This window comes from Vicugna pacos, chromosome 8, assembly GCF_048564905.1.
Source record: "Vicugna pacos chromosome 8, VicPac4, whole genome shotgun sequence".
Taxonomy (NCBI): domain Eukaryota; kingdom Metazoa; phylum Chordata; class Mammalia; order Artiodactyla; family Camelidae; genus Vicugna; species Vicugna pacos.
The window spans coordinates 7,355,438-7,372,474 of record NC_132994.1 but is presented as its reverse complement, the minus strand read 5'-3'; the positions used below and the strand labels follow the sequence as shown (position 1 = coordinate 7,372,474).

At 35.5% G+C, this 17,037-nt stretch overlaps 1 protein-coding gene across 1 annotated transcript in view; it reads right to left on the bottom strand.

Annotated features, from left to right (window-relative positions):
- Positions 1 to 17,037, bottom strand: part of EYS (eyes shut homolog) — a 1,174,088-nt gene that overhangs the window by 520,550 nt on the left and 636,501 nt on the right. Inside the window, 1 exon segment of the mRNA XM_006211933.3 lies at positions 14,946 to 16,697. Within this exon segment, the coding sequence (XP_006211995.2) occupies positions 14,946 to 16,697 (1,752 nt within the window).

The following is a 17,037-nucleotide window of genomic DNA, read 5'->3' as shown; positions in this document are numbered from 1 at the left end:
AAGCTACATAGAAGCACCATTAAAAATGAATGTGATTAAGACACTTTTATTTGCTTAGCTGCTTTATGAGTATTTTATTCTGGCACCAAGTAAGATTATAAAAATCACTTAAGGGTATAAATTCCAGACAACTTTTTACAATACAGTTAGCATCTTGGCTATAATGCTAAGCATCTGTGAGTTTTCTCCTATGAAGAATGAGCTAACCAAATTATTCTAGACTATCTGGCTTCCCCAGATAGAGCTTGGGAGGCTTGTTAACTCTCTTTAAGTAAATACCTGCTTTTATTCCTTCTGGAGTGCATTAACATAAAAATGACCATGGTGTAGCCCAGACAAAGCAAGGTTCGCAGTTCAGCATATCTGTCCTTGTGATGTTAAATTGTATCTTCATATTTGAAACCCATTGTACCTTCTCTGTCACCTCGCTGTGGACAGTGTCTCACATAAGCTCCTTGTATTTCGTTGTGAGCTGCTGTACAGGATGATCCTATCTGTGTAATCAATACGTCACACAGTCGGTATTTTAAATCAGTGTATATTCAATATGCAGTGGAGACTGCTGGACCTCCAGTCACATTTTAGGTGATTTGTTTACAAATCAACCCACAAGGAGAACACAAATTTAGTTTTATTTATATAAGGAAGATGTCCACCTTTTATCGATAACTACATTCCTCTAAAAGAATGGATTGCTTATAGTGTATATGTAAAAACACAAAATAAATATTGAACTATGAAAGTATATTATAATACTATAAAACCAGGAGATTTTATTGCCTGGGAACTTATTATAAATTTGTAATACAAAATAGCTCAAGGGTTCTATACAGAATTCCTTTTCTTTCTCTTTCCTTCTTTTTCTCTTTCTTTTTCCTTATTTCAATTAAATAGATATTTAATTGGGATCTTTCTATGATGCAAGTATTTTTCTTTTTGCTGAGGTTCTGTCAGTGATCAAAAAGCCCCTGCTCTTATGTCATCTGCCTTCCACCAGGAAATCAAATGTAAAATTGTACATAGCTATCGATACAGAAGACACAAATGCATATTCACATATCTGTATGGATTTGTGTGTGAATGCATATATAGTTAGTTGCATATAAGAACTATATATGCATATATATATGTGTGTATTTGTGTGTGAATTTATGTGTAGTCACTCACATATAAGTACTATGAAAAATTTAATCAGAATGCTGATAGAGAATGTTATTTTAAATTGAGATTGAATGGTTATGAAAAGCTACTCTTGAGATTAAAATTAGGATAGAAATTAATGCAGTCCAGGAATGAACCCTCCAGTTATTCGGGTGAAGTGCTCATAGACAAAAGAGTGAACAAAGGCAAAGAGCCTGAGATGAAGAGGCTGACATTTAAAGGAACAGCTAGCTGATCACTGGGGCTGGAGATCATGGGCAGAGCTGTGGTGTGAAAGCAGTGGAGCAGATGGGCTGTCCCTGGCAAGATAGGTCACAGTGGACATTTTGGATTTCATTTCTAAATGCAGTGCTTAAAAGATGATGATTTTACTGTTGGGAGGGATAATGATGTCAGGAAATAACAGTTGGGGCAGAGTGACTAGCTAAGTGTTTCTTGCAGTAGCTGAGGCACAAATTACAGCATTTTACGTGAGAGTGGGCCAATGGAGGTAGTGAAGCATGTTCAGATTGGGATATGCTTAGAAAGTAAAGCCAACAGAATTATCTCGAAGGTAGATTTAGGAACAAGAGAAATAAAGAGGCCAAGAATGATTATTGTCATTTACTTATTGAATGAATACATTTGCTATTTACTGAAATAGGAAAAGTCTTGGGAAGAAATAGGTTTCAAAGGAGAATCAATGATTCTTCCAAGCAGAAATGAGTAGGGGAAAATGATACAAATTCTGTTTACGAACCAAAAACAGACTGACGGACATAGAAAACAAACTATGGTTACCAAAGGGGAAAGGGCAGGGGAGGGATAAATTAGGAGTTTGGGATTAACAGATACACACTACTGTATATAAAATAGATAAACAACAAGGACCTATTGTATAGCACAGAGAACTGTATTCAATGTCTTGTAATAACATATAATGGAAAAGAGTATGAAAAGAAAATATATACGTATGTATATGCATGTATATGTATGTATATATATAACTGAATCACTTTGCTGTATACCTGAAACTAACACTGTAAACTAACTACACTTCAATTTAAAAAAAATGCAGAAATGAATAGGGATATAGATATCTGAATCTGAAGTTCACAGAAAAATAAGAGCTTTACATGCAAATTGGAAAGCTATTAATACATAAATGCTATTTGAATCCATTAAACTTATTGAAGTCATCTAGGGGATATATGCAACTGTAGAAAGAGAGAGGTCCAAGATACATAGGAAGTCAAATCATGGGTTCAGTAACCACATAAACTAAATGTCGTTTGTACTCCAAATGAAAATATATCATTGAACATAGTTTAAAAATTACTTTTTTCATAAGTTTTCTAAAAACAGAAATTATACTGTCAGGGTTAGGTGAAGGTAGTAAAACGATCACATGCTAAAATCTACATATGCTGTTTCAGAAAGAGGAATACTTGAGAGATATATCAAATATATATATTCACACACAGATAGAAAAATATAGATATAGACACTATAAAACTACACGTGTGTATAGTTGGTTTGCATATATATATATATATATATATATATATATATATATATATATATACATATATAATTATTTTGGTAAAAAAAGAAAAATATTCTAATAATTTGATATAATTTTAACTTGAAACAAAATGTTAAGGTTATGCCAATATTCAGTATATAAAAAAATCTTCTTATATGTTCTTTTATTCCAAACAGTGTCAACTGAATGTTCCAAAGTGCCAGGAAATTAGAATTGATATTTCTTATCAACATTCAATTCAATATGTATGATTATAGGATTCATTATTATAAGATGAAGCTTCCTTTTACTTTTTGACATTCATCATTTATCTATCATTCTATTCCTTAATGATTATGAAATTTTGAAAATCTGTCCTGAACTAAATTTGATGTTTTTCTAAAGAATTTCAAAAATATTTTTAATGATCAATATTTTGTTCAATTTAAGGTTTTTTTTTAGTAAAAAGGTCGTTCATAAGTTTTCAGTGGTAATACCTATAATTTTTGGTAAAAAGTGAAGTTTTAAATAGAGATTTAGAGAACTATAATAGATAAATCTACATATTTGAACCTTAAGTTTAAAAGTATGTAAGAACAAGCAAGCACCTATAATTTTTTAAATTATCAATAATACTGTTAGTACTAAAATCCAAACAACTGAATATTTCCATTTAATGATGGTTGAGTGGAACTATCCTGTACTGGGTAGAGTGAGGAAATCAAGTATCTAATTTTCACTCTAATTTTCTGTCTGCTTCTAATTTATTGGAGGGAGATTTAATACTTTTTTATTTAACTAGAATAATTTTAGCTTCTTAATGTGAAAAATGAGGATGCTGTCTTGATTAAATCTAAACTTGTATTTTTATACTTGATGAGTGTATTTTATGCTCCTAGTCTTAAAATTAATAATAGCATGATTTCCAGTATATAATATACATTCTTTCATTTAAAACAATATTTATAATATCTCTGTTCCTGCTAGATACTTTTCTAAGTAGCTTAATTTTTACAAAAAAATAAATGATTTTCCATAAATTACACAACTGTCACAGGTAAAATGCAGTATTTTGACTACAAATCTATGTAATATTAAATACATTACAGATACTTTACTGTTTAAAGGTTGTGCACAATGCAAATGTTCAAAAGTATATTCACTAGTGGTAAACAGTAATAAAATTGGATTTAGATGTTCAAGTAGATGACTTGAGGTTTACAGATAGAACTAATAATTTATATTATCAAAATGCCTAATTTGGCTGACTAGAAAAGGTCAATGACTAAGTTTTCACATTTTCTGGGTGATTACTGGAACCTATTTTCTCTAGACTTAAGAGTTCATTAGAGGCGCATAGTCTCAAGTTCTGGCCTTCTCTGATCTAGAGAACTAGTTTATAGCATTCTTTTTACTTTTTCTTTTTTGAAGCAGATGAAAAAGAATTCTTGGTCTTTAAAGAACATCAGAGAGCCTTTTCAATCAAACATGAATATAATCAATAATTAAACTGTCTAGAGAAATCTCATGTATTTAAAATTCTGGGACCAAATTTGTCTTGAGAATTAAAAGGGGTACTCACTGTCTTCTAATTATAATTAGTGCAGGGAATATGCTCATTATGTCTACTAAATCTGAACCAGATATTATGTCTAAGAAAGCGTCTCAAAATTTTCTGCATATTACATAAATCATCTTTGTAATTAACTAATTTATGGAATCAATTTGATCAGTATCTACTATACACTTTTGCTGAGTACCAAGGCTATCATATTTAGGAATAAAACAGACAGCTCATTTCCTCAAGGAGCTGATAGCCTTGTAAAGGATTCATAAGATTGATCAAATGATCAGAAACAATATAAGAAATCAACTGAAATAGGTTATGGTTTGGTTTGAAAGTGTGTGGTATTATATGAGAACAAAAATTTAAAAGAAATAAAAGTCTCTCTGAATTTTGATTTACATCTTCCCAGAAAACTAAAAATATCTACCAGTTTTGTTTTGAAATGTACACTTTTCTGCATGTTTCATATACAAATTTAGAAGCCACAGAATATTATTATATTTATTATCTCAGTGTAGATTCAACGTTTATCCTGCTTTAAAAAAATAAATGTCATATCTGTCTGAAATTTCAAATTTTGGTTTTCAAAATATTATTTCAAGAAAATCTCTTTCTTTTCAATAAACTATAAGTTGCTTTTCATGGTGGTATTCTGCATAAGGAATTAATCTATGATAGGATTGTGTTTTGGTCCACCTTACCTCACTAATAATGTAATATTGACATGTCAGTGGAACAAACTATACTATCACTGCTTTGAAAGATGATTTTTCCTCTGTGTACAAGGGAGAGAAATTGACCCTAGGGGAGCAGACCAAGGTTCAAACCCTGACTCTGACAGCGACAGGATGTGTGATTCCGGGATGGTTCACAAAGGAACAGTGCCTCTGCTGGCAGTAATTATGAAATAAATAGTGGCTGCCATCATCCTCATTGTCATTATCATCATTCTCATTGTCATCAGTGACATTAATAATAAGTGATGTTTGCTTCCCTAAAATCTATATCAAAATCAAAGTTGATAAAAATGGGCACTTAACTTCACATTCTTTTCTGAAGCCATATAGATGGCTGCGTCTTAGACACTACACATTTCAGCGAATATTTAATAACTGAACCTATTATTTAAATTGTATTTTAAAGCATCATTTATGCTCTACATCAGTCCACTTTTGACTTGAAGTAAATAAAAGTTAAAAGAAAGGGAAGTTTCATACTGGGCATTGGACCTCAGGGAGGGCACCTGTTTTACTCTAATCCTTCAGTTACTAAAAGGAAAAATTGTTTATTTCAATAGATCCCTTATGTTTTGAAGCCTTTACCCCCAAAAAATTCCTATCATAATTCTGATAGCAAATCTCAGAAAACTATTTTTCTCAATGTACAAAGTTATGGTTACCTTGGAGCTAAATTGTTAAAATTAATTTTATAAATAGTCAACATATTATGATTCAATGATAAACATCTCTCCGTGAATTTGACATTCTCTAAGCCTAAACTGAATTCTATCTATTGAGGAGAAAGGGTCACTTGCCATCAACTTATCAATGTAATCATTTATGTGTATTAAACCAAGAGCTGCTGAGGACCTTCTAGGCATCAAGTCTTGTGCTCTAAACTCCAGACCCAAATAAATGTAAGACTTGGCATCTTTTCCAAGGAGCTCACTGTCAAGCCAAAGAAGAGTCAAATAAGAAAATAAATAGAATGCAATATGGTGACTGCAAAATTGGAGAGAATGTGACAATATTGGGTAGCATAATTTGAGGACAGATAAAGATCAATGAGAGGTGGAAGAAAAAGCTGTCTGATGGGTGAAATGTGAAGTAAATCTCAGATTTTGTCAATAAGGTATTTCTAAAAACAGAATTTTGTTAGAGATTGAATAGGAAAACAAATTCTATGATAAGAAATTTGCATGAAAATAAAAATGTAATTTATGCCCCAAATACGCCAAATAGCAATAAAAAAATAAAAAAACTGATTTCTTCTTCCAGCCATGATGGAGTAGCAGAGATGAAATTTAACTCTTTGTTCTAAATACCTAGAAAGTGAGCTTTATATATAAGACAGCGGTCTTCAGACACTGGACACCAGGCTCCCATAACAGCCATCCATTTGAGTCTCCTCTCCTAGACCTGGAGGTGTCTGGACTCCAGCATGGGCGGGGGAAAGCGCATGGAGCATGGCCTTCTCCATGAGTTGAGGAGACTGTTGAAACTCAGGAAGATCAGGAAAGCCAGAATTAATGGGCCAGAGAGAAGAGAGCTGTGCAGCGACCCGGCGACCTGCAGAGGGTTGTCTCCCATTCCCCAGGTGAGTCCTAATCACATAATTCTGTGAGGGAAGGTGGAGTTTGTGAAAAAAGCCTAAGAAAAAAGTTCCGACAAAGATCTGAGATGCCAGAAAGCACATTGCTGAAAACATATGTACAAGCCCTTAGTTCTCCCATGACTGAGATGGACTCGCAAAGAGAGCAAGTGAAGGAGGGTGAGCCTGCAAAACAGATCAAGGAGTAGCATCCAAAGAGAGGTTGGACCGTGAGCATCGTGCCGAGACCTTCCCGTGGTCCAACCCATTAGTTGAAAGCAGCTTTTAATGTTGTAACAACATTTGGGCACAATATCAACAACTAATAAGAAATTCTCCCTACATCAGCACAAAAGCGATCCACGGACACAGGAACAGCAGTTATTTCCTCAGGAGAGTCAATTCAATTCAGAAATCCCTTGTGTGACACTGACTTCAATGCACACTGGGGTGGGGCGGCGGGGGGCGGTGTTAACGGGAAGTGAGAACAAATGAGGAGGAATAAATCACATGTGAAAATGAATATCGTGGAAGACTATAAAGAGACAGGGATCGTTCTAAAAAATATGGCGATTAATTCCATTGGGAGTCAGAAGGTGAGGGACACTACGGATGGCTCCTTTGGAGAAAATGAAGCCTTTTTGACAGAAGCCTTGAAACGAGAATGACTTCAGCAGGGTCTGAGGATGAAAAGCCGCTTTAAATTCAGAAAAGAGCTTGTGAAAAGCATGAAGTTATGACGTTAAGGAAAATAACTCTGGCCTGAGAGGAAAAGCCTTTCTTCTGGTCATCTACAGATTACTATTACTTGATATTCTTCAAGGGAAAATGAAAATCTTAGGGACATGTGCAGAGAAATGGCAAAGTAAGTGAATCTAGAACAGAAATAGATGAAAAAGTCGGTGTTGAAAGATGACTAAAATGAACACAACACAAACTACAAATAGACCCTATATAAAATGAAGTCCCTTTTTATATTACAAATGAAATTATTTATATATTGCTTTAAATTACATTCCAGTTTTGTAAAACCTCACTCAGTTGTGCATATTTTATTATAGAAAAGATGACTTCAAAGGGTCATGCATCATAACAGCTTGGAGAGATCATTTAAATAGTTACATAGTGTGTATTAATTTATATCATGTGTACTTCTAATTATTTAGAAGAGTATCTGTCTAAAATATATTATGCACATGAATAAGATAGACATTATATTTGGACTCGATATTTTTTAACCACAATGAGCATTTGTATTGAGAGTAATAACTTTTAGGAGATCATTTAGCACTATTCTTGAAATTGATGTCAAAGACATAAAGTGTGGGACCATGTATGGATTAAAAACGATGTGACTAGCTTTGAGTTATTTACTTAATTGAGATTAAAGCTATCAGTCAAGCTTGCTTTATTGTTTATTGTAATGTTTTATATACTAGTAGTTACAGAAGAGTTCCCACTGACTTGATATCAATTATTCTTAAGCTGAGAAATAAAAGGTCAAGTAAGGACTGTTTCTCATTATGCATACACACACTCTTGTGTGTATTCTTTGGGTCTCCAGCTCAAGATACTCAGTTACTATAGAAACCATTTCTAGGGAAACAGGAGAAAGAAGTATGAGTGTTTCTTTTTCCAGCTGTGTACCTGAAATAAATGAATAGTAAACAAACTGTAGTGCTTCTCTTGAATACAGGTGCTTATCTGTTACACTTTAAATAAATGAGCCGAGGACTTGATATTACCAGTTTGGAAATTATTTGTATAAATAGATGAAGTTATTTTGTAATGTCACATATTATCTAATTAAAAGGACCGACAATGAATGGCTAACCATATAAGCAGATGCACTGGAAAAAAGACCATTCTCCAAAACTTGAGTCTGTTTGAAATCTTCAATCAGAAACAGCTTAAAATATAACTATTTCACCCCATAGGAAAGAGTTCATACCTGCTTCTAATTAGAGAAAATCTTTTTCAGTTCTTCACTTTTTCACATGAAGAAGCTGAGGTTAGAGATTTGCACGTAATCTCAGAGTAATTTAAGGAGCACTGGATCAGGATTCAGATCCCCAAACCAAAATCCAATCTCCTCCACCACCCAATTTACCTCAGAAATATGTTTTTAGGGACAATAACATGGATCCAATTTATACTGACTATCTCCCTATATGCTCAATACTAAGGGCACAAAAATAAGTGAGATGCAAGTCTTACTTTTAAGCAATTTATTTTCGAGGGTGTGTTGAAAGCAAAGGGACAATTTCACACATAATACAAGGGTACAGTTTTAATGGCAGAGTCATCATAGAGACACTGTGCCAAGGCCCTCACCATCACAGTGCTTGTCCCTGGTCACTGCAGAACCCTGCGTGGGTGCTGTGAGGACCAAGTGAGGAATTGCATTCATTGTGTTTAGCTCACTCCTACCACCTAGGAAAGCTTTAATATATTCAGCTATTGGTTTTGCAAGAAAGTGGTTAACAGTGTTTTATAAAGAACATGTAATATAATCATTGGGTACAATTTACTCCATTCTGGGAACCGCTACCCGAGTTAGAGCCACAAACAATATTCCTGGTCTCTCTCGCTTTTTTTTTTTTTTTCCATTTCTTACCCTTTTTTTCACTTATAAATTATTGTTTTTCTGATCTCAGTCTGAACACTGAGAATCCACTTCGGCCTGTATTCATTTATCGAGACCAGAGCCAGGAAAGAGGGACCCTGACCATGGTTTGCCAGCTGGGAGTCTACCTGTTGTGGGGTCTTCTAGTTTCTGTCTACACCTCTGCACATGACAGTTTTCTGGATTCTCCTGTGTTGTCAGCAGAGTACTAAGATAAACCTTCCAAGGACCCTCATCCTTGATTATCTCTCTTTGAGTGAGGGTGGATCCTGTGACTGTGGTAAGGTATCACTCAGGTGACTATATTTTGCTGAAGGACAAAGGAAGATTACCTGGGTGGGCCCAGTCTAATCAGGAGCCCCTTAAGCAGAGAGTTTTCTCCCATCGAAGAGGAAGTGAAAGAGATTCAAAGGGTGGGAGAGGTTAGACACCAGGAATATTCTCCATTACTGAGATGGAGGGGGCTGGGGACACACCCCTGAGACTGGCTTCTAGGAGCTGAGAGTTGTACCAGCTGATGGCCAGTGAGAAAAAGGCACCTCAGTCGTACAAAGCACAGAGAACTCATTGGCACGTGCCTAGATTTCTGACCTACAGCATCTGTAAAATTACATATAACATTAAGATTGTGGTGACTTGCTACTTAGCAATTAAAAAAAAAAAAAGACACCCTGCTTTTGGCTTAAGCCCTTTTCTCCAGCATCTGCCACCTCTGAACCATCTCCCAGCTGAGATCGCATGCTTCAGCCAGCCACCGAGGCAGGTTTAGAACTTGAAAGTGACACATAGCAGGGTTGGCTTTTTTTCTTTTAATGAAGAAAATTACAGAAATAGATTTCTCCATTCATAAAGAAGAATAAGATTAAAAAAAAAAAAGATGAGAAGTGGTATTTCCAGCATTTGTATAGGCAGTTACATTATCTGGTCCTCATCCTAAATTGGTTTCCAAATCCCATCATCAGTATCAATAAAGTTAATGCTAATGTATTTTTTTTTTAATTCTCAGGTTTGAACTAAATATTTAAAATGTATGCCAATTTCCATGTAGTTTCCTCAGATTAATCGTGACCAGGTCTAAAGAAGGTGTGATACTTGTGAAGATTAGCAGGACCAGAGTAAATTCTTTCAAATATTTTCTATTTTCCCTTATTTTAAAAATTAAATTTTTATTTTTCTAGAACAGATATATGTGGAGTAACAATATTTAAAAAGCATAAAATTTTCCTTTAAAAGTATGACAACATTTTAATATTTACCAAATATAATAGTTGGCAGAAGTACTAAAAGTTTGGCTTGACTTGCCATTTCTGAAGCTGGAGCCAGTAGACCAGGATTCTTCCTTCTCTCCTATGGGAACCTATTATTTTTTCCCCCTAAGACTCTCTCATGCTTCTTCAATTTCCTTACCTGTTTCATACCAAGGAAAGCAAATATCTAAAATGCTAAGAAGCTTAAATTAATTTCAAATGCAAAATTAAAAAAAAAAATCAAAGTATCTTTGAGAAAATTTATTTTGCATTGAATCGAAATTAATTATGTAGGTGAGGGCAAGTTTCAAAATTTAGGACGCTGGAGACTTAAGTTTACCATTTAAACTAGATCTGCCTTTCTAGAAAATCTGTAAGTGCTAAGATATAAATTCCCTCAAGAAATAATTGAAAGTTAGCTTTGAAAGATAATAGATCCTTTCATGCAAACAAAATATTTAAAAGCATCATTAAATCATGGATATTAACTTGGCTGATGTGCTATTAGCAGTTAAGAAATTAAAAAAAATTGTTAGCACTAAGTGGAAAGCTTCAAATAAATATTAAATGTATAAAGGGATAAAGGATCAAGGATTTCAATGACTCTCTCTTCAGGAGACAAATCCAGAGAAAAATCCAGGAAGAATAATCTTTCAAACAATTTTAAGATGCAATAAATGTATTTTATTAACATATTTATTAAAAGCAAATTATTCTTATTAAAATTGGATATACATAGCACATTAAGAAGTTGACTCTGACCCACATCTCTTGTCATGTATAATGCTTAAAAAAAGGAAAAAACAACAAAACAAAGCAAAAAACTATTCCCAAAGAACTTGTACTACCTTTGGAAATCAGTTCTGTTCCTGAGATTTTACATTAATTAAAATGGAATTTAAGTATTTTGTCTTTAATATTAGTGGTTCTATTCAAAATCTAGGCACACAAATATTTGTAGTTTATAAGTTGGGGTGCTTATATAGCCAATATGATAAAATTAATAAACTACTATTTAGATGAGTTTAATTTCTTGTTTGTGATTTAGTCAGTTAGTACAAAATCTCTCAAGAAATTTCTTTTTGAAATGAGCTAAACAGAAAAAATGGGTCAAATCGATTTCTGTCACCAGAAGATAGAGACAATTAGTACCAATTAACAAAATACAAAAAAAAATTTATAGAGGTTATAATTTCAAGCAAAATCCATATCTTTTATAATACTGAATTTATATCTGTTTACAAGTCGGCAACAAATGTTTTGGTGAGGAATAAGACATGGGAATGATTTAGAAATAATTTGCTCTCTTGGTTTTGTTTTCTCATAAAGTGAAGGGCAAAGACCAGATAATTAATTGTCACTTCAAAGGTTGTAACTGCGTCTTTATTTAGTGGCTAGTACTTCTAATAATGCCTTTTCTAGTTTATACAAGAACATTATTTTGTTTAGATCTTTCACATCTGAAAAGTGCTTTCTGATGCTTAAAAAATTAATTTTTGTGAGGATTTCATCTTTGAGCCATATGCTTTTATTATTTACTTAATTTTGTTTGTTTTAACCATTAGTAATGTCTACCACTGTCTTTGTCTTGAAATACAGGTGACTCAGAATGACATCTTCCAATCTCCATGTAGAAAAATATAGTACATGGTTATAATCTAAGATCAAAAGAGTTGTGCTTATCCTCTGAGATTTTCCAAATTACATCTGGAATATTATTCATTTGCAAATATAAATTGAATATTCATGTCTTGTTTGTGGAGCATTAAATCACTTTTTAGAAAGTAAAGTTTCTTGAGAGTTTTGGAGGAACGAGAAGGGGAATCAATAGGAATATAGAAATGCATGTTTTTTCTACATTTGAAGGATCCTATAATTCAAAGCTGAGAGAGTAAGGGTGAGACATAGTCTACCATTAGGGTGTGAAGGCAGGATGAGGAGTGAGGAGCTCACAGGCTCACATGGGTTTTAGGGAGGCCGGGGAAGGTAGCATGACCACCTCAGAGGAATAGCTACTGAATCTTCGGGAAATTGATGATACACCTTAAGAAGTTTTAACGGGCATTAAAGAGACCGAAGGAAGGGTTAGAAATCCCTGGCCAAAGTATAACCAGGGATTTTTAAAACCATACAAAATACAAGAGTGTGACTATGTCTAGAAATAAAATGTCAAAATAGAGTAAATTAATCAACAGTAAGTGAACAAATCAAAATAGGGCATATATCAATAAAATTCAGGGCAAGCATCAAGCTTAGATTTCAAGTACTCAAAGCTTAAGGACCAGACAGATGTTAAGTATGGTTGGGGTAGTAGTCTAGAAACTGCAGAAAGTATACAGTTGGATCAAAAAAAAAAAAAACCCAAAAGTTTAGGGAGAGGCTAGCATTTAGGGGGGCACTGTGACAGTAATTTAAATATATTTATTCATGTAATTCTCAAAAGTGGCTCCACAAAATTAGTGGTAGTCCATTTCTACAGATGAATAGCAGAGGCTAATCAGACAGCTTTTCTAAAGTCAAAGAATTAGTAAGTCACAGCACAGGAATTGGAGGCTTTGTCCGTCTTCCAAGCTTCTGCAGTATTACCAGGCAATGACATTATACAACTCAAGTTTAAACAAACAAACGAACAAACAAAACAAACAAACAAACAAACAAAAAAGTAGCCTGGGGAGTTCATAAAAACTCTGAATCAACTTTTTGCTTTTAGCACGTCCTTGTAGGAAGATGGTGAGTGAGACACACAGGGAACATCTAGTGGCAGCAGAAGGCAGAAATTGGAGTGATGCGGTTGCAAGCCAAGGAACACCTAGGAAGCCCAGCAGAAGCCAGCAAAACAAGACAGAATTCACCTTTCTCGGTTTCAGAGGGCAAGTGTGGCCCCCACCAAACCTTGTGTTCAGATCTCCAGTGTCCAGGACTGTGAGACAGTACATTTCTGTTAAGTCACCCAGTTTGTGTTACTTTGTTATGGCAGACCAAGGAAACTAGTATCTTTGTTCATCAAAATATATTCATAATTCTAGAAAGATCACAAATAAGTAAAAAGAGTGTCATAGAGCCAACAGGCTTTTCTATATTTTTCTTTTAGTATAATTGAAGCATCTTTTCCCATGTAAACATCCAGATATAACATCATTGTGAATAGGCAAGAGAAACTGGGGGGAGACTAGGAGAATTGGAGGAGGTCAAAATCATCAAAGTGTCTGCCTTTGGAGTGAGGGATGAGGAAAATGGAATGTGACAAGGTTTTGCTCACAAAGGGCAAATTTCCTGGAAATGGAGAATTTGTGTCCTGATTGTTTCCAAGGGGTGGCTGTGGGATTTCTGCGCAAGAGGAGACGGTGTAACTCAGCTGTGGTAACTAAGAACCTTCCATGTGAGAAGTGACTACGAGGCATTGTCGATGAGTTGTAAGTTATACAACCACACCATCTTGTTAAAGTGTAAGGATGATACATTTAAGTGTGTAATTAAACCATGTTATTTTCAGAAACGTTGAAAAATTAAGCATATCTTATTGGACATACCAAATACAATGATTTGGTCTTTCATATTACTGCATTCCCAGCCATAAGCTACACACCTCAAAACTTTGAAATATTGATCTAATATGCATTTCTTCTGAATCATACACATATACCCCCCCCCACACACACACACACACAACCTATAAACTTCTCACTGAAGGAAAATTAACTTCATTGCCACAATTACACTTAAAATTCCACCAGATGGAACTTCTTTTAAAAATGAAACAAAAAATCTTCCCTTACTGTGAAATACAATTCTTTAAACTATTTTTTTGCATGCATTCCCAACTTGATAGTAATTTACAAAGGTAGAGGAGATTAATAATTTCTAAAGTGCTTTAAACTGAGAATAATTATCTAAGAAAAGTAGCTTTTCATTAATTATTTCAAGACTCCAAATTCAATTTCATATATGAGATATTATCTTCTCTCAATTGTTATATAGTGTTTTTGTTAAATAAAGGACATAAATTTAATTTTGTATTCTGAGTTATATATACGATGAAAGCCTCACAGCTTTGCATTAAGAAGTGGTAAGCCACACCGTGTAGGATGGGAAAACCCAATAAAGTTCCCTTGATTTTTTTCATCTTCCCAGTTTAAAAAAATACCAGCACTGAAGAAAATGTTAGAAAATGTATGTTATATTGTGTTCAACCTGACAAAGAAGCTATTTTAAGAAATGAGAATAATAAGTTATTCCCAAACTTTGAAAGATTCATTGTCATGAATTGAACGAGTTCAGTTTCTGATTGCTTGCCAGCAGTGTAGCCGTCTCCTACCTACTCCTGCATTGATCTGGGAGCCTTTGTGGCAGTGCATAAAGAATAACCACCTGGGTCAGGTGCAACAGCAGGTAGCATCTCCATTGAACGGGCTGCTGCCCTGATTACAAAGAGGCTGTTTAGAGCACCTGGTGACCATAACAGGCACTTTCTTCTCTGTTGAAGAGAAACTCTTTTCTAAAAGTTTACCGAACTGAAACTGAGAAACTCACCAGAAATCAGCTGAGTAGGTGCTGGAATGAGCTCCAGTGAAGACAGAGGAAGAGATGTGGTGACGGAGAGCCTCTGGCCAGCAGGAGGAGATTCCTGGCCATGCACGCTAGGCTGAAGATCCCATCGGGACCATTCTGAAGAAGTGCTGACGTCTTCTTTTAGATCAGATGTCAAGGTCAGATAATCTGTGTAATATGTCCTAACTGGCATAAGTACAGATGTGGGAAATGAGGTCTGTCTTGGAAGTAACTGAGATGCTGAAACCATAGAGAAGGCTACACCAGCAGTGACTTCTGAAAAATCAGACATGACATCTACGTATGGTGGTGGGTTGTTTTTGAGGTCACTTGATTGCATACTTTCTGGACGACTATGTAAGTTAATTTCAAAATCTAGAGAACTATCACCCGTGTGAGGTTTGAACTGAGTATGAGGCCCTTCACGCTCTTGCACGCCCAACAAATTGTCTTGATTCAGCATCTCAGTGGGACCCACAGTTATACCATACTGTCCCATTTTCAATAGTTTAAAAATGTTTTCTGATACTGAAGGATGCTCAGTAGTCAGTTTTGAAGTCAAATCAGAATTCATCAGGTCTGAAGAGACAGTTTGTGAAGGGACAATGGATAAACAAACCTTATCCAAACATAAATTAACATCCAAATTACTTGATAGGGTAATGCATTCCTCTAAGGATGGGGACAAAACTCTTCTTTTTGTACTCTTTTTAGAAGGAAATAAAGATGACAGTTCTGTGTTTGCCACTGATGGCATTATTTCAGCAGCGGAAGACAACGAATGCCCAGAAGTGGTAGATTGAGTTCCCATTAGTGCATGCCAGCTGGCTAATATCGCTGAGTTCATCCGGAATGTCTCATAAAAGTGGGACTGTTTGCTATGCAAAACTTGATCTGAGAATTCATGAGAGGATTTTATTTCAGTCATAGAGCATGTTGCACATGTTTGGCTTAATTCACTTAAAGGATCAGCAGCCTGTGGTGTGCTGTTTGCGAGTCTCCGGTTGCTAGATGCTTCAGTAATAACCTGATACTCACTGGGAGCGGAGGCTGGCGCGGGGGACCGGGGCGGCGCTGATGGGTGTAAGACGGCTACCTGGCTGGATGTAATTATCTTCGCGGGAGACACGCGACACATCGCGGAGCTCAGCTGTCTCCTGGACTCTCCTCTTGAAACGAAAGAAACGGCTGAATATTCTTCAGTACCCTCTTGAGCCCCACGAGAGACAACTGGAGGTGCACTTGCGGAAGCAGTGGTAAGCAGGAATCCACGGGAGAGTAATGAGTGTCTGTTTAACTCAACATCAACCCCTGGAATGCCGCTAATTGCCGAACTCATCGTGGGAGCAGACAAGGCATCAGTCTGATAGCGCTCAGATAATAAAGATTGTGAAGGAAAAATAAAATCTGTCATCAAGGAAGAGATGCCAAACGGGGTCCTCCTCTCTCCCCTACCAGGGAGAAAGAGTCCTGGTGCGCCCGGTGAAGTCTGGGCGGGGGTCTGTGATGCAGATGTTTTGCCCCCGACAGAGCGTGCTGGGTCATGCACACCAAAATCTGTAAATGGAGAAGAGGAAACGTCTGCAGAAGAAAGAAGACTGTGTTTGGCTGTAAGCTCTCTCGTGGAAATCAGTTCCTCCGGTAAATCGCTTTCAAAGGATGTGCCAGGATTTAATGCTGCCAAACCAGTGGTTGGGAGATTATCATGCTTGAAAATCTCTGTCTGTTTTGGACCTTCAGAGAGGAATAGGGAGGGGGAAAAAAAAAGAAGAAGAAAGAGAAAAATGAATTATGCCCTGGGCCAAATCTTCTGCAAATTGCACTGTCACCTCACACCCATTATATGCAGACAAATATAGCTCTGTAAATCATATTTCTAATAAAATTGGTTGAGAAAGTCTAGTGACTTCGCAAAGTGCATAAATGCAGAGTCCTTTTATTCACTGTCCTTGGGGTGGCCAAATTCAGAACAAATGGTGTTCTACAGTATCAACATGTGTATTCCAAGCTAAATGACCCCGTTGAAGCGCAAAGCATGCAAATTTACATCTGTTTGTCACTGAAAAAAAAAATC